At 40.4% G+C, this 25,873-nt stretch overlaps 1 protein-coding gene across 4 annotated transcripts in view; it reads right to left on the bottom strand.

Annotated features, from left to right (window-relative positions):
* The window catches only part of PROSER2 (proline and serine rich 2), a 95,492-nt gene that overhangs the window by 45,456 nt on the left and 24,163 nt on the right, over nt 1-25,873 (bottom strand). For 3 of the 4 annotated variants that reach the window (XR_004974357.1, XR_004974361.1, XR_004974362.1), the window contains 3 exons: nt 22,048-22,267; nt 8,004-8,256; nt 3,674-6,146 (listed from right to left, as the gene is read on the bottom strand). Coding sequence is in view for 1 of the 4 variants with exons in the window: in XM_036352273.1 (XP_036208166.1) it covers nt 5,116-6,146; nt 8,004-8,256; nt 22,048-22,267 (1,504 nt within the window). In the remaining 3 variants the exon portion in view is untranslated. Of the gene's footprint in view, nt 1-3,267; nt 6,147-8,003; nt 8,257-22,047; nt 22,268-25,873 lie in introns of those variants that run through there. The other variant, XM_036352273.1, reaches the window with a different exon arrangement.

Genomic DNA, 25,873 nt, shown 5'->3' with positions numbered 1-25,873 from the left:
CACACAAAAAACTACTAAACTACTAGATTTAATAAATGAATTTGGCAATGTAGCAGGATACAAATTAACACCCAGAAATCGGTGGCATTTTTATACACCAATAATAAACTCTCAGAAAGAGAAACTAAAAAAAACAATCCCATTTACCACTGTAACAAAAACAATTAAGATACTTAGGAATAAACTTAACCAAGGAGGTAAAAGACCTGTATTCTGAAAACTACAGGACGTTGAAAAAGAAGATAGAAGAAGACATAAACAAGTGGAAGAATATACCATGTTTATGGATCGGTAGAATTTACATCATTAAAATGTCCATACTACCCAAGGCAATCTATAGATTCAATGCAATCCCTATCAAAATACCAACAGCATATTTCACAGATCTAGAACAAATACTCCAAAAATGTATATGGAACTAAATAGCCACAGCAATCTTGAGAAAGAACAACAAAGTTGTAGGGATCACAATACCAGATATCAAGTTATACTACAAAGACACTGTAATCAAAACAGCCTGATAATGGCACAAGAACAGGCATATACACCAATGGAACAGAACTGAGAACCCAAAAATTGACCCAAACCCTTATGCTCAATTAATATTTGACAAAGGAGGGAAGAGCATGCAATGGAGTAAAAACAATCTCTTCAATAATTGGTGTTGGAAAAATTGGACAGATACATGCAAAAAAGTGAAAACAGACCACCAACTTACACCATACACAAGAATAAACTCAAAATGGATAAAAGACTTAAATGTAAGCAATAAAGCCATAAAAATCCTAAAAGAAAACATAGGCGGCAAAATCTCAGAATTTTCATCAATATATCAAATAGCAGAATTTTCATCACTATATTGCGTAGGGCAAGAGAAACAAGGAAAAAAATAAACAAATGGGACTACATCAAAATAAAAAGCTTCTGCACAGCAAAAGAAACCAGCATCGAAATGAAAAGAGAACCCACTGCATGGGAGAACATATTTGCCAATGATATATCTGATAAGGGGTTAATTTCCAAAATATGTAACGTGCTTATACAACTCAACAAAAGGAAGCCAAACAACCCAATTTAAAAATGGGCAGAAGACCTGAATAGACACTGCTCTAAAGGGGACATACAAATGGCCAGGAAACATGAAAAAATGCTCAAGGTCACTGATCATCAGAGAGATGCAAATTAAAATCATAATGAGGTATAACCTCACACCAGCCAGAATAGCTACCATTAATAAATCAATAAACAAGTGCTGGCGAGGAGAAAAAGGAACTGTGGTACTCTGCTGGTGGGAATGCAGACTGGTACAACCACTATGGACAACAGTGTGATTTCCTCAAAAAAATTAAAAATGGAACTTCCATTTGATCCAGTGATCTCACTTCTAGGAATATATCCTAAGAAGCCAAAAATGCCAATCAGGAAGAATATATGCACCCCTATGTTTATAGCAACGTTATTTTCAATAGCTAAGATCTGTAAACAGCCCAAGTGCCCATCAGTAGGTGAATGGATTAAAGAACTGTGGTGCATTTACACTATAGAATATTATGCAGCAGTAAAAAAGGATTTATTTTTTAAAAATATTTTTATTGGTTTCAGAGAGGAAGGGAGAAGAAGAGAGAGATAGAAACATCAATGATGATGGAATCATTGACTGTCTGCCTTCTGCATGCCCCCTACTGGGAACTGAGCCCACAATGATCGGAATGGAACCAGGGACCCTTCAGTCTGCAGGCTGATGCTCTATCCACTAAGCCAAAGCAGCTAGGGCAAAAAGAAGGATTTCTTAGTCTTTGAAACAGCATGGAAGGACCTGGAGAGTATTACGCTAAGTGAAATAAGCCAGTCAGAGAAAGACAAGTATCATATGATCCTGTTCATTAGGTTCCATCTAATGCACAAAATAAACTGACAAACAAAAAAGATCCAGAGACATTGAAGCATGAAACAGACTGACGATTCTCAGAGGGAAGGGGGTGGGGGGAGAGAAGAGACTAACCAATGACCTTATATGCATAGCCCGTGGACAGACAATAGTCGGGGAAGGCCTGGGAGGGAGCAGGAGCAGGGTAGAGAGGGGCAATGGAGCGGGGGGGTGGTGGGGGGGTTTGGGGGGGTGGGGGAGGAAGGGGACATCTGTAAACTTTCAACAATAAAGATAAATTAAAAATAAAAAAAATAAAACCAAAACAGTGCCTCATTCTGCCACTTCCTTTAGGGAAATGGCATAGCAGTTACTGGTTCCTTGATAACAATAAATTGTTTTCATATTTATCTTAATGCTCTCTTCATTACTCTTGAATAAACATAAAGAACTGATTTCTTAGATCCTCTGTACAAATACACCACCATTAAATCCTCTGAAAGGTCAAATTTCACATAACTAGAGATGTGGGAATTTAATAAAGAGAATACATTTCTGATTTTTTATAAATAAAAAGGTCAATCTTAAGGGCTCCATAAGGCCTTGTTTATCAGCTACATGAAGCTCTTCACGAACGCTCATTTCAAGTGGGGAGCCCACAAGGGGAGCTCACCTCCCATCAGGGATTCTGAGGGAAGAAGCCTATATTGTCAAAGTCAGGACAAGGAGCCAGCACACAGCTCGGGTGGGGCCCCAAAAGGAGAATGTGGGCTGGAGAGAACAGCACGAATCTACATTTCTGCTAGTTTTGTGAAAATAAGTATACACACCAAGAACCAAACATAGGAGAGGGAGGAGGAGGAGGGACTGAGCAGACCCTGTTACCCTGGCAACTGCAAAGTATTACAGTCTGCAGAGGAGACTCTAGTTGGGCCATTTACACATACCTTTTTAAAAGCCAAAGAATTTCCCCCCTCATTTTACGATAAAGAGTTTCATAAAAATGGAGACCGATTTACAAATATCACTTGAAAAAAAACTGGGCACTTAAGATTCATCTTTCCTTTTGGTTACAATTTTGCTTTGAATTATGGTCCTTAAAATTTCTTTGAAGGTGACCTTTTAAGAGTGTCCTATCATGTAGTATGGCAAGAAAACGAATGTCCTTCAGCAAATTAGTTGTTTTTGTTAACATGATACGTACACAGACATGTTACTTCATTGGCAACCATAATCTGAACCTCCAACAAAATATATGGCTTTAATTTCTAGGGTTTGAACACAAGACATGACCAGAGCAATAAGTAGAAGTAAGTACAAGAAATTATGAATAAATATAAGGAAAGAATATAACATTTAAAAGAAAATAATTGAAAATAAATATAAAATGCAAAACAAAAGTTTGTATATAAGATAAATCTAAATTTATTTTTCAAAATTATCATTATGAAAACAAATATACTACATATAGTCAAGTTCACCTTAATCAAATGACATCATAGGATAAGATAAAAATAAATCAGCCACATCAAGACTCTCTATTTTAAACACTGTGTATGGCATCTCACTTAGCAAAAAGATAATGTAGCCTTCAATAATCCTTTAGCCACATCCAATATAAACGAGTAAAATAAAAACTACGCTAATACCTAGTTAAATTAAGACCATCAAGAAACTGGCTGAGATACTAAATACTGTAATTCTAAGGAAAAAAAAATTACAATCATTTTCTGTAACTTACAAGGCAAATCAAACACTATGAAAAAAATGTCTTTCACATCACATTTGAATTTAAATAATACTCACCAGGAAAGAAACAGATTCTGTGACAGTGGCTGAGCCATAACAACAAAAGGGCGTGATATCTAAGTGTGGCCCTTCCCAGTCTATTTTTAGAGGTTAAAGACGCCAGCCTTGAATAGTTTGATAACAATGGTTGTGGTTACAACTCAGCATGTAAGACAGTTCGAGAGTAAACCAGCTCTTTTCATGCTGTCATCTAGTTCGCTGTCTTTTCCCTTTTAAATTAATCCTGAGACCTTGCCCACAGAACACAGGGGATCTGAAGAATCGTTTGTTTCCTCCTGTTTACTAGCTACCTTGGAACATGCAGAACTAAAATTAAGTCATAAATTAAAATTAGGTTAAAATCAGGTGATAAATTAAATCTTTGAAAATGTTCTTCATTAAAAAAGTTTTTAAAAACTATCTTGCTTACCTGCAACCTTACTCGGAATATTACTTTAATTGGGAACAGGACACACATTGCGGAGGAAAAAGCACTTGGGTTCAGCGAAGTATCCTGGAGATGTGTCCTTAAAGGCTTCCCTGTGGGGAAGTAACAATTCCTATGGCACCCATCCCAACGCTGAGTGTCTATCAAGAGTATAGGGTTCTAAGAAGTTTATATGTAAGTAATGATAAATGTATATGTGCCAACACAATTCCTATCTATGTATATGTTAACATGTTTCTATAAACATATTTTATACATGTATATACACAATAGACACTCATACACATATCCCCCAACCACACAGACCCTTCAGTGTATTGAGACTTGCTTTCTTGAAATTACCACTTTTTCCACACTCAACCTTTCTATTCCACTCCCATAACTCAAACTTATAGTACATCAGACTCTAAAGGTTTCATTTCAATTTTCAATAAAAAAAACCTAGGCAAACCAAATTATATCAAGAAACAAAATCATATTTAGGGCTAACATATTACCCTATACCCTTCAAAAAGAAAAAAACCAAAAATGTATTGTAAGACACTATGAAAATTTAACACTCAGTTTTAATATTTTCTTAGAAAAGGAGAGGAAGTCCCTAGCTTAGAGAATTGAGTATAAGAGATCTAAACTGGCCTTCATGTCCATTTGCTTGGGTTCAAAGGTTAGGTTAGAGACTCAAGAAAAGCAAATTGGACCCCTTCTCCTGAATCTACAAAATAGATGGCAGTTACAAATCATAGAAACCTATAGTTCTTCAAGGTTATTATCTGAGTTCTTAGAAAAAAGAAGCTCTGGTGCTGACCCTTGTTTACAGAAGGAAATCCCAGCTCAAAGGTGGAATGGGAGGGGCAGGCACCCAGCCCGGACTGCTGAGTCCTGGTACCCGTCATCGCTCGTCCGCAGCAGGGCACAGCTGTTGGGACTGTTGTGATTGCTCTTTACGACGCACAGTCATTTTAGGCCAAACAAACCTGGCCATGCACATCCTCCAGTCCCCTCTCATGCTCCATCACAAGTTCTCTTTCAGCAGGCCGAGCTTCCGCAGGGCCTCCCGGCGAGCTTCCTCAGTGGAGCCTCGACCAGCAAACTGGACGGTGATGCCTTGGGGTCTGAACCCCACGGCCCTGGGCAGCGAACCTGCTCGCTTCCTAGCATCCTGGCTGCAGTCCGGCTGCCGGTGCTCATACAAGCTCTTGCTGGCGTTCTGGCGTGCAAGTTTATTGGTAAGAGCCGGGTCTGGACGGAAAGTGACAGTCTTCCCAGTAGAGAAAAAGGGACCGGGCTCGCTCGTTAGGACATCATGGATGCTCTGGAAGCCATTCTCCAGGGGCGGGGTCTGCTCTGTCTGCACACCTCTGGACTGCTGACTGCTGGTCTGCCCTCCTGCCTGCGTGGACACAGCTTCCTGGACGGGGCCTGGCTTGCTCTGGCCACACGTCCCCTGCTCTGGAGAGACGCTTCTCCTCCGCTCAGCGAGATCACCCTTTTGGGCCCGATCTTCCGTGTCTCCCGTGGAGAAGAAAGAGACTCCATTAATGTTGGCCAGGACCCGGGCTTTCCGCTCCTGCACGTTGACCGCGGCCTTGGAGATGGTCTTGTTGAACTCCTTCCCGGCGCTGTTGGTCACACTGATGTTGCTCGGGAAGCGGTGGATCTTGGGCGCAGGCTGTGCCATATGTCTGTGCCACAACAAGTGGTCTCCATTGCGAGGGGCCACAGAAGGCAGTGTCCTCCATTCCCCAGGCCTGCCCTCCTTGGAGGGGGAGGTGGGAGAAAGTGCTTCATTTCCTGCCAACTTCTCAGAAATCTTCTGGGCGATAACAAGCGGAGTAGGGACTGAACGGGGCAGTTTGGGGTGCTCTGCAGGAGGAGGAGAAGAGAGCTGCTCTTTCCTGGGGTGGGCCGGCGCTGTGGGGACAGGCAGGGAGGGTGGCCGAGGAAGGACCTCTGGAACGGTGCACCCTGGCCGGGGAGAAGCCTCCACATCCTGTGCCCCGCATTCCAGGACAGGAATGTCTTCCTTTCCAGCAGGTCCAGCCCCTGAGAAGTAGGCAGAATCCTCATAAGTTTATGTAACTTTATGTAAAAATAAACACATTACATCTCCCCCTGAAACACAAAGGGTCTCAAAGGGATATAATACCAACTTCAACAGTACCTCCTGTAACCTGAACTTCTCTATCCCTGTCCCCTGGACTAACAAGAGAGAACAGAATACATGGTTCTCATAACCACAGGATGAGAAGAATGAACCAGTGATGGTGAAAGACTGCTAGGCAGAAATGGTCAGTACCTGGGAAGTATACCGTAAAAGCAAGCTCCTGAGGACCCATCCGCCTGAGGCATTCACAGGAAGAAACAGTAACTTGCCTTAGCAGGGATTTTTACAAAGGGGAAATGGAGGCTGGGAGGTGATGTGGCACATCAACAACTCCATCGCTTTCCTCCATGAAATAGGAATGTTTCCCGACAGCCCCAGGTAGAGCTTAATATGCCAGTCTTGGAGCCTTGACTAGATCCTGAACATACACTGATCACAGATCACCTAATACTTTTCTGGACTTGGGTTTATACACCGTCTCCAGCTGCAAAACTGTAGGCCGCCTTATTTACCTTTGTACTGCAGAGTCCCACACAATGCCTGCCAAAGGGGAGGCACTTAAAACTGTTATGAAAATGTCATGTTAGGGAATTGATGGGCAAGGTGGCTTCCTTTCAAAAGGTGTTTTCCTTGGTGCCAACCTATGATCTGACATTTTTAAAGGAACAGCTGGTTCAAATTTATTTTAGAAACTATACTTCAAAGAAGTGTGATAAAAATGGGGAATTCACATTAGGTCTCCTCTTTGAAGAGATGGCTGCAAACTAAGCTCCATCTCTGGAATCTATAACGGTAGCACAGTGATGGTGAACCTATGACACGCGTGTCAGAGGTGACACGTGAACTCATTTTTTTGGTTGATTTTTCTTTGTTAAATGGCATTTAAATATATAAAATAAATATCAAAAATATAAATCTTTGTTTTACTATGGTTGCAAATATCAAAAAATTTCTATATTTGACACGGCACCAGAGTTAAGTTAGAGTTTTTCAATATGCTGACACGCCGAGCTGAAAAGGTTCACCATCACTGCTGTAGTATGTAAAATTTTGTGTAACACACAGCCCTGCTTACAAATAAAAAAAGGAAAAAATATTTATACAGGCTCATGACAAATGTCAGTATTTTGTAGGTAGCCAAGCAAAATTATTTTCTCTTCTTTTTCCTCGTTACTAATCCTTATCCCCTTGACCACATTTATTTCTAATATTTTTTCCAATTAGGAAGGAAAATGGAAGAAAATTTTCTCCTTGTGCCTCTGGTTCTATCACAGGACCCTTTCGATGCCACCCTGAGTTAGGCAAGGTACAAAGAGGACGGTGAACTGAATTTTTCTTCTGATCATTTCCTATTTTCCTGAACCAGCTGACTTTTCAGTTTAAATACCTCCCCCTTGGCAACCATGCTACAGCTGTAGGGATATAATCTTGCACAAAAATTGAGATCAAACTTCAAGGGCTAAAATACAAGTACCTCCTATGTTTTCTTTCTATAATGAATTATTACCTGGAAGCCATTTTCAATTTTCTTTATATATATATAAAGTTTATCTGTATGACAATGAGTTTCATCCTTAACTCTAGCCCTTTTGGAATTCCCCTTCATGTGTTGTCATCCTAATATGCTAAGAAAACATCTACTTAGCTGGACAAACTATGAAGATGATGCTTCTAACCTACAAAAATCTGGTAAGTCCCAAAGGCTCCACATGGGCAGACACAGAAAGCAGTGCCTGTGTCGTGCAAAACACTAACAAAGCAAGCCAGGGTCTGGGGACTGGCGCTTCACGCCTCACCTGCTGCTTCAGTCACATCCGGGGGGCGCTCGGGTTCCCCGGCTGCACACACTGGCTGCACGAGGTCAATGACATCTTCTGGTTCCAAGTGGCTGGGGGTGCTCTCTTCCAGAGACTTTGAGGGCTGGCAGTGTACCCCACTGTCACACAGGACTTGCTCCTCAAAGTCGTCCTCCAGGGAATCAATAGTCTCTTCAAAAAACAGGATGACATCCTTTTCCTCATGTGTGAGGTACTTCAGGCTCTCATCATCCTATAGAATAGGTGTGGGGGTTGGGAATGCAAGAGAAAACAAACAGTGGTTTCAGTGAGGGACAAAACCAGGACCAAGTCTAAATCAAAACAGAGCCCAGGGTAGGATTCACAGCACTTTACTAGAAACATTTCCGTCGTGGGAAGAGTCTGACATTCAGATGAGCTCACTGACAAACCTGTGCCTCTATGTCCCTCACCCTTTTACCTACATGAAAAAGAAGGCTGCCAAAAAGGTACAGAAATAAAAGATCTTAGACCCTATGATTAGCTCTAGTCCTGTGGTTCCTAGTGAATTAATGATGAGGAAACAATTCTTCTCCATTGCCTCCTTGGGAACGCTGTTTGCACTTACTGCTTTCAGACACACTTGCTTTTCCCTAATAGCAATGTGGGTAATCTCTGGTTAAGGATGATGAACTCACATATGTATGTCTTCCTCTAAAAACCTTATGAAAACAATAATGGGATTTATTTCTTTAAGAAAGCACAAATCACAAAGACAAAAATAATAGGAAAAGATGTGACAGCAACACCATTTGGGAAGTTAGGTAGCAGGACAGGTGTAATGACTCAGAAGATGAATTTTAGTCAGCAACAGGGAAAGCCAATATTCAACCTGCTGAGTGCTTGAGGGCTTTCCTCAGCCTGGAGGGCTCCTCTGAAGCCCAGGCACTCGGGGTGCTGAGCGGTTCTGGAAGTGTGGCAAAGATGACATTGTCAAGAGCAGAATAGGTTAAAAGGCTGAAAGAGAAGCAATTATGTTACCCAGGTAGAAAACGAGATATTTTTTCTTAAAGAAGATAAAAGAGGGATTTGAAGGGGGAAACATGAAGCAGAGTTGACAATGAAGGACTGTACTGAAAATGGGGAGTAAATGAAGCCAAATTAATACTCTACACAAAAGATTAGAAGAGTCTTCTCTGGGGATTTGAATGATGCAAGGGCCAACAGACGCTAAGACCACAGGTCCTCAATGAAATAGCTCAGGTAGATTGCCCTACAGTGCAGACCAGTCAACAAAACCTAGAAGGGAATTTTTAGTCAGGTTCTTAACATTCTACTCTTAAATATTTGCAAGCAGCTGAAAAACCTCTAACATGAGAGACAATATCAAAACAAAACAAAAAAATAAAGCAAATTATAAGAAACAAACTATGCAGAATGATGAAAATTTCAAAAAGATGATCATTAATATCTTCAGAGAGATAAAAAATATAATACTATTAAATAGCAGTGGCTATTAAAAAGTAGAAAACAAAAGAGTTCTTAGAAATTAAAATTATGACAGCAGAAGTCAAAAACTAAATAAAAGCCTAGAAAATAGAGACACTGGCAAAGTACAACAAAAGAAAAAAAAATCTTTTTAAATAGAGAAGAAAAGATAACTAGAGAATAAGTGTGAGAAAGAGGGCCAACATCTGAGTAATGAAAGTTCCAGAAAAAGAAATCAGAAAAAAAAACAGAGGGGAAAGAATTATCAAAATAAATAAGTAAAATAATACAAGAAAATATTCCCAAACAGAAGGATCAAAAGGGGCCATCAGAATAACCCAAAGAACAAGAATAACATAGAATAACACTATTGTGACATTTCACTACACCGAAGACTAAGAAAAGATCCTAAAAGTTTCTCAGTGAAAAAAGAGGCCACATAATAAGAGATCAGGAATCAAAACAGCACCAGACTTCTCAGCAGCAATACTGGAAACCAGAAGACAATGTTGTCATTCCTTCAAAATTCTGAATGATCTATGGAGCTTCCGGATAAGATGGCAGTGTAGGTAAATGTGGTACTCACATCCTCCCACAACCAAATCAAAATTACAACTAAACTACAGAACCATCATTCAGAACTGCCTGAAATATAGCCAAACAAAATTCTACAACTAAGGATATGAAGAAGAAGCCACACTGAGGCTGGTAGGAGGGGCGGAATGTGGAATGGGCTGGTCACACACCCATGTGTGATGGATATAAATGGGGAAGGATATCTTGGCTGGCGAAGTTCCCGCTGAGGAGCCAGAGGTCCCAGCCCCACACCAGCCCCCTCCAGCCCACGGTTCCAGTGCCAGGTAGAGAAGTCCCCATAACTGCTGGCTGTAAAAACCAGCAGGAAGTGAGGCTGAGTGAGAGGGAGTGGTGCTAGAGTACGAGTAGTGTCTCTTTTTTTTAACATTTTTCTTTCTTTATTGATGGATTTTTAGAGTGAGAGGAGGAGAAAGAGGGAGGAAGGGAGGGAGGGAGAGAGGGAGAAACATTGATTTGTTGTTCCACTATTTATGCATTCATTGGTTGATCTTATATGTGCCCTGATGGGTGATCAAACCTACAACCTTGGGGGATGATGCTCTAACCAACTGAGCTACCCAGCCAGGGCCCTAAGAGTTCCTCTTAAAGGGCCCACACACAGACTTACTTGAACTCACTCTCTCTGAGCTTCCTCACTGGGGCAGCAGCTTGAAATGGACTTACAGGGAGGGACTGAAGTGTCTGGCATCAGGGTGAGAGCTGGAGGGGCAGCTTTCTCCCAGACAGAAGTGCTGGCAGAGGCCACTGTTCCTTTTCGGAACCCTTCCCTCACAGTCTTGGCAGGTGTTTTTAATGCATCAATGTGGAGTAAAAGGAAGCCCTTTAAAGCTACAAATCTCCAGATGCTAAAAGAATTATATAGGAAACCATATGTTACATATTCTGCTTGCCATGTTGACTTCAGGTAATGGCTACAAGTCTTTAAGGGAAAAAGTGCATACATTTCTACCGAGTATGTATGTTTTGAAGAAGTAATTTCTACTATGTTTAAACTAGAAAAATAAAAATGCTAAACCTACCAAAGGAAATGTATGCATGCTGTCCAAGGCTCGGTGAGGAAACAGAGTCCTACTCCCGCTGGTGCCTATGCAACCTGCACAGACGACGGAAAATGTCCATTTCCCACTGGCGCTTTGAGAGGAATATCCTGACAAGTTGGATAACAAAGCTTTCCAGTGAATGTTACTAATAATTAGAAAAGTCAACAAGATTGGAGTAAAGATTTGGGATAGGAGTGTTCATTTTTTTTGGAAATGGTAGAGAGAAAACCCTTGTTTGTTTAAACAAAAAAAGTTGAGAAGGCTTAAAATACTCATACTAAACTAACTCTTACCTTAAAAAACTACTAACTGTAGTTCTTAAACTTTTCCTTTTGTTTTGCTTTTCTTTTAAACGAGAAATTTGGTTTTACTGCAGACTAAGACAATTGTGGCAGCTCCTTGTGAAGGAGAAGATAAGAACCAGCAGACTCATCTCCATTCCAAAAGAATAAATAAATCATAAGAATGGCCCAGCCGGGTGTAGCTCAGCGGTAGAGGGTCGACCTAAGAACCAAGAGGTCACTGGTTTGATTTCCGGTCAGGGCATATGCCCAGGTTGCAGGCTTGATCCCCGGGGGGGGGGGGGGGGGGGGGGTTTGCAGGAGGCAGCCAATCAATAATTCTCTCTCATCATTGATGTTTCTATCTCTCTCGCCCTATCCCTTCCTCTCTGAAATCAATAAAAATATACTTTAAAAAAAACTTTTTTAAAAAAAGAATGATTATGATGGCTGAAAATAGTTCTTGAGATGAACCAAGATCTCTTAACCAGTAGCCTCCTAGGCAGGCAACCTTGGGCATTTGTTCTGGAGGAGTGTGATTTGATATTCACATTTTCTTCCTACAGACCCCAAAATGATCTCCCTGACACTTGAGCAAGGCTAAGCTGATGAGAGAATGTCCTGCAGCTGAAGCAAAATAGGGCCGAATGAAGAAAATAAAAGTCAGTCTCTTTGTAGTTCCTGACACAACTTTAAATGCTCTACTTACTCCAGCAACCTCATGAGAAAGACCCTGAGTGCATGTGGCGTTTCCCACAGTTCCAGGATAGGGTTTAATTATGGTTCTTTCTAACTAGTCATTGTTGTAATTTTTCACTATGGCTAACTTAAACCTGTACTTCTGGCCGGAAAGAGACACAAACAAACCAGCAAGGGATGAGATATGTGTACAGTTTTGATTATAGATCTAAGAATAATGGCTTTGAAGGATTACAGTTGAGCCCCATGGCTGCCTTAAACTGGCAATATTATAGAGAGATCTTGATTGAGATGGAGCTGCCATAGTGCGTGGCACCGTACCTCCACCAGAGCCCCATAAGCTTGGGTCACACTGTCCTAGAGCTTACCCTGGCTGTCTTGTGAGTTCCTGGAAAGATTAAAACTGACTTTTATTCCATCATCTATTAGTTCTTATATGTAGTAAGCACTTACTAAATACTGAACTTTAATAAAAGCTATTTAAGCTCTGTCTTAAAATGGCTGTTTTGACCAGCAAGTTTTTGGTTCAATCTGGGTAAGGAGACAGAACTGAAAGGAAGATGGGGTTACTACTGACCAGTTCTGGTTCTCCTTCCCAGGCCTGTTCTGTTTTCTCTCCTCAAGATCATCTAGCAACAAGAGTTTCAGATGCTAGTGTGCTCCTCAGACTCCAGTCCAACCTGACCATGAAGACAGCATTACCCCTGCCGGCTTTGCCTTCTTATCCCATGACTAAGGAGTGTGGTCAAAAGACATCGAAGGCTCTGCAGAAGGAAGGGATTAGTCGGGAGCTGACAACTGCTGTCTCATCACAGACTCATTATGCAACTTTTGGGCCACAACATTTGTCAGCTAAGTGAGAAGGAGGGTTACGTGACAGTTCACTGAATATTATATCTCCAAAAGCTCAGTAATGAATTTGGGTCATTGTTTTTGCCCAAGTTAGAGATAAAATGAACAGGAGGTATGCTTGAGATTTTGGGATGTTTTCATTCCATCCCAAAGAAGCACCTATATTACTTAATTTCTTAAGAACTATGGACAGTAAGAGCATTCCACTCTTCAACTAGCAAAAGCATATTCTTTTTTAGAGGAAGCTCCAGGTGCATGCAGGGAAGAGCAGACTTCATTCACGTCTACATTCAGAATATGAGCCGAAGAACACTGGAAGTGTTCCATGGTGTCACTGTATCACAGCTTTTTTATCCATTTAGCAGCTGATGGGCACTTGGGCTATTTCCAGATCTTGGCTAATGCAAATAATGCTGCTATGAACACAGGAGAGTAAAGAAGAAGAAAAAGAACACTGGAAGGAGACAGCATTCTGTCCCTGGCAGTGGCATCCAGGGTGTTTATGAGATACACAAGTGTTTGAGATACTGGCCTTAAGAGGTTAAGAACATAGCAAAGCTTCCTTTGTCACCTTAAAGGGCTATCATTATGAAGGTCTCTGAATCCTTTTTGAATCTCTTATTTTGATTCTGAATCACCTCTTGAGGTAGCAGGTTCTAGAACCACACTACCAACTTTGCAAAGACATTCCACCTTGTATTATATGAAAGCTTCTTCAATTTCAAAGGAAAAAAACACATTCAAAAGGTATCCTCTAAGTCAAGTATTTCAGAATTTGGCCAATTTGTTCTTCTTCTAATTAAAACTTTCATTAGAAAAGGTTCAGAGAAAGAATTCCTTATAAGAAGAAAAAAATACATACACAAACACAACTAGCCTTTTGAGTGCCTTCACACACTTCCCTGTGTGGATAGCTATGATAACTCTATTTAAGCAGCTACTTTAATTTTCAACTGGCATTGGCTCAGGAGAAAAGTTCCTAACAAACAAAGACCTGTGATATTGCAGGCAACATTACAAGTTTTTAAAAACTTTTGGATACTCTCATGTAATATCAGGCATTGTCTTTTATCTTCTTTTAAAAATAACTTTTGCTTAAAAGAAATACTTGTAGTTGGAACTAGGTTATCTTTTACTTAAAGAGCCCTCCAAGAGGTACACTGAGGCCTAAAAACATTGCTACTAATCTTTTATGGGGTCAAAAATTAAAGGGCAGAAAATTGAGAAACTGTTATGGCTGAGTCTCACTCTAAAGAGATGTCATAAAAAGACACTGTGATTTAAAATAAAATCATATAGTTCCTCTCCAAACTTAGACTCCCAAAAAATACAGTATGAGGGTAAGAAAATTTTTTTTTTAAGTTTAAGAATCTGTACCAGTGTAGATAGTTCACTGATTCAGGGCACCTAGATGCTAAGAGAGTGCTTTGTGAAAGTCAAATGTTCTACAGTTAGTTGGAAAACTTTAGTTGCCATCCTATCTAATAAAGAGGGAATATGCTACTTGACTGTCCCACCCTCAAAGATGGCGGCGCCCACAACCAATAAGGAGGGAATATGCTAATTGACTGCTATGCCCTCAAAAATGGCGGTGCCCACAGCCACAGGATGGCGGCGCCCAGTCCCCTCAGCCCTGCTGGGGGCAGGCCAGCCACTCTACGCAACTGCATCTAGAGACCCCCAGTCCCCTCAGCCCCCAGCCGCCCAGATAAGATTAGAATGGAGATACAACGTAGCAACTTTCCTTCCCCAAGTCCAAAACACTGGACATACTTGGGATCACATTCTCTTCTAGGAGGAGACAGAGGCAGGTATTATTTCAATTCTCTATCAAGAGGCCAGCACATATGAAAATGAATGTTAAAGGCAAAAAAATAATCCAAATACCCTGACTCCTAATGCACTGTACCTATTCCTTTAGAAACCACAGTCATCTGATGATCATTCTCAATTTTATTCCAGTACCACACATACAAAATAATCCTTTAGACTACTGTGCTCTATATGAGAGTAGGAGTGCTTCCTAACTACGCTTTAAAGAATATACTCCAATTACCAGAGTATTAATTTATATTTCTTTCCTACATATTCTTTTAATACATCTTTTAATGTATTCTTCATATTTTTTTAATTAAAAAATTAATCCCAAATTCCCCATTCTTAAGGATTTGTAGGTTCTGATATTTTCAGAGAGTAATTTGTAATATATTTTTCTTTCAGTGAATCAAATAATGTTTATTACATACTACCATGATAATTAAAAAAAAAAAAAAAAGGAGATTCCAAAATGGCGGCAGAGTAAGTAGAAGCTACACTGACCAAACTGGAAATACAAGTAAAATATACAGAAATCACCCTGAAAAAATCAACTGGAGACTAGCTGAAGAGAACCCTGAAAACAAGGACAAAAAATGGAAACCACATAGAGACCGGTAAGAAGTGTGCAGGCGCAAAAGGGCTGGCCGAGCTCCCACAGACAGCAGCTGAAGTTCTGGAGGGATATCTCAGCTGGCAGGGGGCAGGGGGGGAGGGTCCCACTGAGAACTCTGAGGTCTAAACCCCAAGCTGAGCTCTCCAGCCCAGAGCATCAGAACTGAGAAAGGTGCCCACAAAACATCTGGTGGTGAAAAGCAGCAGGGGTGCTGTCTACCAGTGAGAGATGGCTGGAAATGCAGGCACCCCCTTAAAGGCCAACACACAAAATTTCATGTGCAGCCACTAACTGTGGGAGCTGGCAAAGGAAGGTCAGAGAGGACTGGAGCTATGTGAGGAGAGTCCAGGGTTGGGGGCTTTGGGATTGGACCTTACAGAGAAGCCACCACAGTTTCCTGTGCTGAGTAATTCCCTCAGGCACAGAGGACAATTTATCTGTAGACCTTTGCTATCCAGGCAAAGTAAAGATATAGTAACTATGAAAAAAGATCGGTCGGAAATAATGACATAGCACTAGTAAAGAACAAGTTGGAAGGCATACACAGTAAATTTAGGGGAAGCTGAGGACCAGAGCAGTGAATTAGAAGACACGGAAGAAAAAAAATCACTCAATCAGAGAACCAAAAAGAGAAAACAATTTAAAAATGGGAGGACAGCTTAAGGAAGCTGTAGGCCAACATGAAATGTAACAATATTCATATAACAAAGGTGCCAAAAGGAGAAGAAAGTGAGCAAAGGATAGAGAACATGTTTGAAGAAATAATGGCAGAAAATTTCCCTTACCTGGTGAAGGAAAAAAATTACAGAAGTCCAGGGGGTATAGAGAGTGCCAATCATGAAAAACCCAAACAGATCCACACCCAGACACATCATAATTAAAATGCCAAAAATTAAAGGCAAAGAAAGAATCTTAAAGGCAGCAAGAAAAAGCAATTTGTTACCTAAAAAGGAGCTTCTATAAGGCTGTCATCAGAAACTCTACATGCCAGAAGGGAACAGCATGAAGTAATCAAGGTAATGAAATGCAAGGATCTGAAACCATGATTACTATACTCAGCAAGGCAATCATTCAAAATAGATGGTGAAATAAAGAGCTTCCCAGACAAAAAAAGTTAAGGAGTTTATAACCATCAAACCAGCACTGCAAGAAATGCTAAAGGGATTGCTGTAATTAGAAGAAGAAATAGAGAGAAACATAGGTATACAGAATTAAAATGGCAATAAATAAGTACCTACCAATAATAACTTTAACTGTAAATGGATTAAATGCTCCAATCAAAAGAAATAGCGTAGCTGAATGGATACAAAAACATGACCCAACTATATGCTATCTACAAGAGACCACCTCAGAAAAAAAGATGCACAGAGGATGAGAGTGAAGGGATAGAAAAAATTTTTCCATGCAAATAGAAACAAACAAAAAACAACTAGTGAAGCAATACTCATATCTGACAAAATAGACTTCAAAATAAAGGCCATCACAAGGGACAACAAAGGTCACTACATAGTACTGAAGGGATCAACCCAAGAAGAGGATACAACCCTGGTAAACATATATACACCCAATATAGGAGCACCTAAATATATTTTTTTAAAAAAACACCAAAAACCTCTAGAGGACTTTAAGGAAGAGATTGACAACAATACAGTATTAGTAGGGGACTTTAACACCCCACTGACTTCACTGGATATATCTTCCAGATAAAAAATTAACAAGAAAACAGGCAAAAAATTAACAAAAAAACAGGTAAAAAATTAACAAGGAAACAGTGACTCTAAATGACATACTCGATTATATGGATTTAATTGATATTTGTAGAACATTTCACCCCAAAGCTGCAGAATATACATTCTTCTCAACTGCACATGAATCATTCTCAAAGACAGACCACATGTTAGAACATAAGACAAGTCTCTACAAGTTCAAGAAGACTGAAATCATATTAAACATCTCAGATCACAATGAAATGGAATCAGAAATCAACTACAGTAAAAACCCTTTAAAACATTCAAACACATGGAGGCTAAATAGCATGTTATTAAACAATGAATGGATTAACAATGAGATCAAGAAAAATAAAAAATTTCCTGGAAACAAATGAAAATAAGCACACAACAACCCAAGATTTCTGGAACATAGCAAAAGCAGTCCTAAGAGGGAAGTTCATAGTACCACACCTCAAAAAACAAGAAAAATTGCCTGGCTGGCATGGCCCAGTGGTTGAATGTTGACCTATGAATCAGGAGGTCATGGTTCATTTCTCTACCAGGGCATATGCCCAGATTGTAGGCTTGATCCCCAGTGGGGGATGTGCAGGAAGCAGACAATCAATGATTCTCTCTCGTTATTGATGTTTCTCTCTCTCTCTTCTTCTCCCTTCCTCTCTGAAATCAATAAAAATATTTTTTAAAAAAACAAGGAACATTTACAATAAACTATTTCACCCTACAACTTAAAGAATTAGAAAGAGAACAACATGAAAAGCCCAGAGTGAGTAGAAGGAAGGAAATAATAAAAAATTAGAGCAGAAATAAATAACATAGAGGCTTAAAAGATAATTTTAAAAATCAATGAAATCAAGAGCTGGTTCATTGAAGTGATAAACAAGATTGATAACCTTTAGCAAGACTTATCAAGAAACAAAGAGAAAAACTGTGGTACCTCTACACAATGGAATGCTACACTGCTGTAAAAAAGAAAGAATTCTTATCATTTGCAACAGCATGGATGGACCTGGAGAGCATTATGCTAAGTGAAATAATCCAGTTAGAGAAAGATAAATATCATATGCTCTCATTCATTTGTGGAACATAATGAACAACATAAACTGATGAACAAAAATAGATCCAGAGTCATAGAAACATTGAACTGACCATCAAGCCTCAGAGGGAAGGCGGGGGTGGGGTGGGTGGGGTGAGGAGGGTAAGAGATCAACCAAAGGACTTGTGTGCATATAGATAAGCATAACCAATGGACACAGACAATAGGGGGCGAGGGCCTGTGCTGGGGGGTGGGAGCAGCTAGGGAGAAATGGGGGGAAAAGGAGACATATTTAATACTTTAAACAATAAAGAATTTAAATTTAAAAAAAGAAACAAAGAGAGAGGACCCAAATAAGTAAAATCAGAAACTAAAGTGATGAAGTACAACTGACACCACAGAAATAAAAAGGAACTACTATGTAAGGAACTACTATCAACAACTATATGCCAATAAGCTGGACAATGTGGATGAAATAGAAAAATTCCAAAAAAAATACAATTTTCCAAAACTGAATCAGGAAGAATCATGAAATCTGAATAGGCCAATAACAACTGAAGAAACAGAAGCAATAATAAAAAAAAATTCCCAGCAGACAAAAGCCCTGGTTTGGATGGGTTCATAGGGGAGTTTTACCAAACCTTCAAAGAACAATTAACACCTCTTTCTCAAACTACTGGTATTCCAAAAAAAAAATTCAAACAGAAGGAACTCTTCCAACCTCTTTTTCTGAGGCCAGCATTATCCAAATTCCAAGTTAGATAAAGACACCACAAAGAAAGAGAATTACAGGCCAATATACCTGATGAACATAAATACTGAAATCTTCAACAAAATATTAACAAATCAGATTCAGCAATACATTAAAAGATCATATACCATGACCAAGTGAGATTTATTCCAGGGATGCAATGCTGTTACAAAATTCACAAATCAATAAATGTGATACATTACATAAACAAATTGAAAGACAAAAATTATATGATCTCATATCAATAGTCACAAAAAAAGCATTCAACAAAATCCAACATCCATTTTTTATATAAAATTTTCAACAAAGTGGGAATAGAGGAATCATATCTCAGCATAATAAATGCCACGTATGACAAACTTACAGCCAACGTCATACTCAATGGGCAAAAACTAAAACCATTTCCCCAAAGAACAGGAACAAGACAAGGATGTCCGCTTTCATCACTCTTTTTTTGACATAGTATTAGAAGTCTTAGTCACAGCAATCAGACAAGAAGAAATAAAAGGTATCCAAATTGGAAAGGAGGAAGTAAAACTGCCATTATTCGCAGATTACATGATACTGTACATATAAAACATTAAAGACTGCTAGATTTAATAAATGAATTTGGCAAGGTAGCAGGATATAAAATTAACACCCAGAAATCAATGGCATTTTTATGTACAATAAACTCTCAGAAAGAGAAACTAAAAAAGTAATTTAGCACTGCAACAACAACAAAGATACCTAGGAATAAACTTAACCAAGGAGGTAAAAGACCTGTACTCAGAAAACTATAGGACATTATAAAAGAAAATAGTGGAAGATACAAACAAATGGAAAATATATATCGTGTTCATGGATTGGTAGAATTAACATCATTAAAATGTCCATACTAACCAAAGCAATCTATAGATTCAACACAATCCTTATTAAAATACCAACGGTATATTTCACAGATCTAGAACAAATATTCAAAAAATGTATATAGAACCAAAAAAGACCCCAAGTAGCCTCAGCAATCTTGAGAATGAAGAACAAAGTTGGAGGGATCACAATATCAGACATCAAACTATGCTGCAAAGCTACTGTAATCAAAATAGCCTGGTACTGTCACAAGAACAGGTATATAGATCAATGAAACAGAACAGAGAACCCAGAAATCAACCTAAGCCCTGATGCTCAATTAATATTTGACAAAGGAAGCAAGAGCATATGATGGAGTAAAGACAGTCTCTTCAATAAATGGTGCTGGGTGCTGGGAAAATTGAACAGGAACATGCAAAAAACCAATAACAAAAAACACGAAAAAGAAACTAGACCACCAACTTACACCATACACCAGAATAAATTAAAAATGGATAAAAGACTTAAATGTAAGGGTGAATGGGTGGGTGGGAAGAGATCAACCAAAGAACTTGTATACATATATACATAATCCATGGGCATAGTAGACAATAGAGTGATCAAGGCCTGGAGTGGGAGCCGGGGATGGGCTAGAAGTGGTCGATGGAGGAAAAAAAGGGGGACATATCTAATACTTTCAACTATAAAGATTTAAAATAAATAAACCAATAAAAATATAAATTAATTAAATATGCAAGTAGGAATCCATTAAATTCTATCTCACTATTAACTGCCCTGTATACTGTATATATCATTCTTATATTCAGCATAATTGGGGTTAATTTTAGGGCTCAGAGCATCTGAAGGAAAATCGTGTTTTCACTAGAAGTAAAATCCAAGGTTAATTCCCTCTTGTCCTTCCCTCTATGAATATAAAGGTCTCAATCCTGAAAGATGGATATCCTGAGAAGTGGGGAGTACAAAAAAGTCATCTCTTAACTTTAAACTGAATACTCTCATTATGAAAGTTCCCAAAGCTTGTTGATGATATGTAAGGATCTGGACTTGAAAGAAAGGGGTACAAAAGCATTTATCTTTGTAAAGGAGATAAAAATCTGTTTTAAAGTGAGTTTGTTTTTACCATGTGAGGAGTTTCTCTTCCTTCAGATCTTTTTTCTTTTAAATATATATATATACTAGAGGCCCAGTGCATGAAATTCGTGCACTTGGGGAGGGTCCCTCAGCCCAGCCTGCAACCCTCCTGCAGTCCGGGAGCCCTCGGGGGATGTCCAACTGACAGCTTAGGCCTGCTCCCCACCATCAGTCGGACATCCTTAGCACTGCCGCAGAGGTGGGAGAGGTTCCCGCCACTGCCGCTTGCTCACCAGCTGTGAGCCCGGCTTCTGGCTGAGCAGTGCTTTCCCTGTGGGAGTGCACTGACCACTAGGGGGAAGCTCCTGCATTGAGCGTCTGCCCCCTTGTAGTCAGTGCACATCATAGCAACCGGTCATTCCGCTGTTCAGTCGATTTGCATATTAGTCTTTTATAATATAGATTTTATTATATCGTGTACTCGGGGACTGGGGGGGGGGGGAGTCCCTCAGCCCAGATTGCGAGAGGGTGCAGGCCAGGCCAAGGGACCCCACCAGTACAGGATTGGGGCTGGGGAAGGACGTGGGAGGTTGGCCAGCTGGGGAGGGACCGCAGGAGGGCTCCAGGGCATGTCCAGCCCACCTCACTCAGTCCCGATTGGCTGGACCCCAGCAGCAAGCTAACCTACTGGTCAGAGCGTCTGCCCCCTGGTGATGAGTGCACATCATAGCGACTGGTCAACTGGTTGACAGTCTGCCCTCTCATGGTCAGTGCATGTCATAGCGAGTGGTTGAGTAGCCTTAGCATATCATTAGCATATGACGCTTTGATTGGTTGTTCTGCCATTCAGTCTATTTGCATATTACCCTTTTATTATATAGGCTGTATATTTTATTGTTGATAGTATTACAGATGTCTCCCATTTCTATTCCTCCACTTTACTTCTCTCTGGTCTTTTGAACTGAAAAGCATCAGGCCCTGCCTAAGTTTGTCTATTCCCTGGGTCTAAGCAGCCATGTTATCAGCTACAGTGAGATTCTCTTCACTGCTGTGGATAATGCTCTATATTTGTGCAAAATTTAAGATGATTAAAAATTAAATGCCATTTCACAAAGCAAGTATTCCAAAATATCAAGCTAGTTAACCCAAAATAATGTGATAAGATCTTCCTTAAAGGGAAGGAAGTTGGGGCAAAGTCAGCCAACCAAAGTACATCAAAGCATTAAAGGAAACCATAACTCACCAAAGTGAGACTTCTGGATCGAGAACTGCTACTTCGACTCTCCAAGCTGCCCCCTCTGCTCAGGTCACTGAGCCTGCAGCTGGGTGACAAATCAGAGTCCATCTCTGAAGAGTCTGATTTCTGGTGGTTTACTGGCATCCCCACATAAATGTCGGCCAGTGGCTTGATCACAAGAAGACGGGAAGGGGCCAGTGTTCCATTCTGAAGTCGTGGATCACTTCTAGAGAAACCAAGCACAAGCAACAAGGGTTAGTGAGCCTAAGGAGTAAATGCCTTATCCTCCAAATGAAAAGCTCAGCATGAGTAAGAGTAGTATAGACTTAGGGCCTCAACCATTAAGAAAAAGATAATTAGGAACCCCTAAGTCAACTAGTTTGGTGATGCTCATTTTCATTTCTCCTTTATATCCTTCTCCATTATCAAAATGTAAGAATTATTTTTAAGGAAAGACAGATGTACTAAAAATTGCTTTGGTGCAGATGATTTGATAGAATAATGTGCTGGCACCTTCCTCTGCACTTAGGCTCTGTACTTTCATGCTCAGAGTCAAGTTCTCTTTGTGTGGCTTATTAATTCTAGTCTTTTCTGCTTCAGACACCACAAAAACTATAGCTCCTTTTCCAGCTTCACGACAGTTTAGAGTTTAGTTGAAATGACAAGAGTTATAAATTACTAATACAAGTTTGGTTGACATCCCCAAGATTCTAGACTTCTTTGGAAGTCATATGCTATCTTAATTTCTACATAAAATATTGAGGTCCCATAATTTAATACTATCAGGAAGTTCATGTTTTTACTTTCAGGAAGAAAGACACTGAAACTGTCCCCTATAAGCCCCTCAATTTCATACAGTCCACTGACTCTTTTTAAAAAATTTATATATTGGGTAACATCTATCTACATAAAAGCCTAAGCGACCATCGCAACCAAACGGACAACTAAACAGGCTGTGTGGGGCAGCCAGGCTGGCAGGGGGGTTAGTGAGGGACGACCAAATGACCGAGCAGCAGGCTGCATGAGGCAACATGGCCAGTAGGGGGGTTAGTGAGGGGTGACCAAAAAACCGAGCAGTAGCCTGCATGGGGCGACCCGGCCGGCAGGGGGGTTACGTGGGGCGACCAAACGACTGAGCAGAAGGCTGCGTGGGGTAACCAGGCAGGCGGGGGGGGGGGGGCAGTTGGGGGCAACCAGGCTGGTGTGGGGGCAATTAGGCTGGAAGGCAGAGGCAGTTAGGGGTGACCAGGCCAGCGGGGGGCAGGCAGGTAGGGGCAATCAGGCAGACAGGCAGGTGAGCGGTTAGGAGCCAGCGGTCCAGGATTGTGAGAGAGATGTCCGACTGTCGGTTTAGGCCCGGTCCCTGGGATCGGCCCTAAACCGGCAGTCAGTCATCCCGAGGGGTCCTGGATTGGAGGGTGCAGGCTGGGCTGAGGGGATCCTCCTCCACCCTGCACAAATTTTGTGCACTGGGCCTCTAGTTGGTTAATAAAATTATACAGGTATCAGGTATACAATTCTACAATACATCACTTATGTATTGTATTGTGTATTTACCCCCATAAGTCAAGTCTCCTATCGCCATTTATCCCCCACTTTACCTTCTTCCACCTCCCACCACCTCCCTATCCTCTGGCAATTGCCATATTGTTGTCTGAGTCCACTAGTCTTTCTTTTCTTTTTATTTTTTTAAAATATATTTTTATTGACTTCAGAGAGGAAGAGATAGAAACATCAGTGAAGTAGCAGTGATGAGAGAATCATTGACTGGCTGCCTCCTGCACGCCTCCTACTGGGAAATGAGCCTACAATCCGGGCATGTGCCCTTGACCAGAATTGAACCTGGGATCCTTCAGTCTGCAGGCCAACACTCTATCCACTGAGCCAAACCATCTAGGGATTTTCTTTACTTTTTTAAAAAAATAAAGTACAAGCACATTGAAAGTTTGCTTTTTTTTAAAAAAAAAAATTGATTTTAGAGAGAAGAGGGGGAGAGAAAGAAACATCAGTTGCCTCCTGCACTTGCCCCCAGGGATCGAACTGCAACCTGGGTATGTGCCCTGACTGAATATTGAACCCACCACCTTTTGGTGTACACGATGACACTCCAACCAATTGAGCCACACCAGACAGAGTGAGTCTTTCTTCTTTTTTCTTTGCTTAATTCCTTCATCCTTCTTACCCAGCCCCTAACAAACTCCAACCCCAGCCAGCTGATTGTATTCATGAGTCTGTCTCCACTTTGTTTGCTAGTTTATTTTGTTAATTAGATTCCACATATAAATGGAATTATATATGGTACTTGTCTTTCTCTGACTGGTTTATTTCACTTAGCATAATACTCTCCAGGCCCATCCATGCTGTCACAAAAGGCAAGATTTCCTTCTTTTTTTATGGCTAAATAGTATTCCATTGTGTAAATGTACCACAGCTTTTTTTCTCCTTTTCTTTTATATATATGTTAGAGGCCCAATAAACGAAATTCGTGCCAGAGTAGGCCTTTCTTCCCCTTGCTGCCGGCATTGGCTTCCCCCTGGCACTGGGGACGGGGGCTTCCCTCGCAGCCCTGGCTTCGTCTGGAAGGTCGTGTGGTCTAATTAGCATATTATGCTTTTATTATTATATATATTATTGATTTCAGAGAGGAAGGGAGAGGGAGAGAGAGAGAGAAACATCAATGAGAGAGAATCATTGATCAGCTGCCTCCTGCATGCTCCCAACTGGGGTTTGAGCCTGCAACCCAGGCATATGTCCCAACTGAGATTCAGCCCATGACCTCCTGGTTCATAGGTCAATGTTCAACCACTGAGCTACACCAGCCAGGCTGTACCACAGCTTTTTTATCCACCAATCTACTGATGGACACTTGCGCTGCTTCCAAATCTTGGCTATTGTAAATAATGTTGCAATAAACATAGGGGTGCGTATATATATTCTTTCAAATTAGTGTTTCAGTTTTCTTTGGATATATTCCCACAGGTGGAATTGCTGGTCATAAGGCAGTCCCATTTTTCATTTTTAGAGGTACTGCTTCCCAGAGTGGTTGCAGCAGTCTGCATTCCCACCAACAGTGCATGAGGGTTCCCTTTTCTCCACATCCTCACCCAACACTTGTTTGTTGATTTCTTGATGTTAGCCATTCTGACAGGAGTGAGGTGCTATCTCTTTGTGGTCTTTTTTTTTTTTTTTTTTTTTTTTTTATCTAGTTTCATTTTATTGCATATATCTGTCCAATTTTCCCAACACCATTTATTGAAGAGACTATCTTGGCTCCATTGTATGTTCTTGCCTCCTTTGTCAAATATTAATTGAGCATATTGGTTCGGGCCGATTTCTGGGCTCTCTATTCTATTCCATTGATCTATATGCCTATTCTTGTGCCAGTACCAGGCAGTTTTGAGAACAGTGGCTTTGTAATACAACTTGATATCTGGTATTGAGATCCCACCTACTTTGGTCTTTTTCAGGATTGCTGCAGCTATTCGGGGTCTTTTTTTATTCCAGATGAATTTTTGGAGAGTTTGTTCTAGATCTCTGAAGTATGCCGTTGGTATTTTAATGGGAAGTGCGTTGAATTTATAGATTGCTTTGGGTAGTATGGACATTTTAATGATGTTGATTCTACCAATCCATGAACACGGTATGTTCTTCCATCTGTTTATGTCTTCCTCTATATCTTTTTTCAACGTCCTGTAGTTTTCTGAGTAGAGGTCTTTTACCTCTTTAGTTAAGTTTATTCCTAGGTAGCTTAATTTTTTTGGTGCGATGGTAAACGGGATTGTTTTTATAATCTCTCTTTCTGAAAGTTCACTATTGGTGTATAGAAATGCCT

Source organism: Myotis myotis, unplaced genomic scaffold, assembly GCF_014108235.1.
Source record: "Myotis myotis isolate mMyoMyo1 unplaced genomic scaffold, mMyoMyo1.p scaffold_m19_p_1, whole genome shotgun sequence".
In the NCBI taxonomy this organism is placed as follows: Eukaryota; Metazoa; Chordata; class Mammalia; order Chiroptera; family Vespertilionidae; genus Myotis; species Myotis myotis.
The sequence above is the reverse complement of the archived record's forward strand: the minus strand, read 5'-3'. Positions and strand labels throughout refer to the sequence as shown.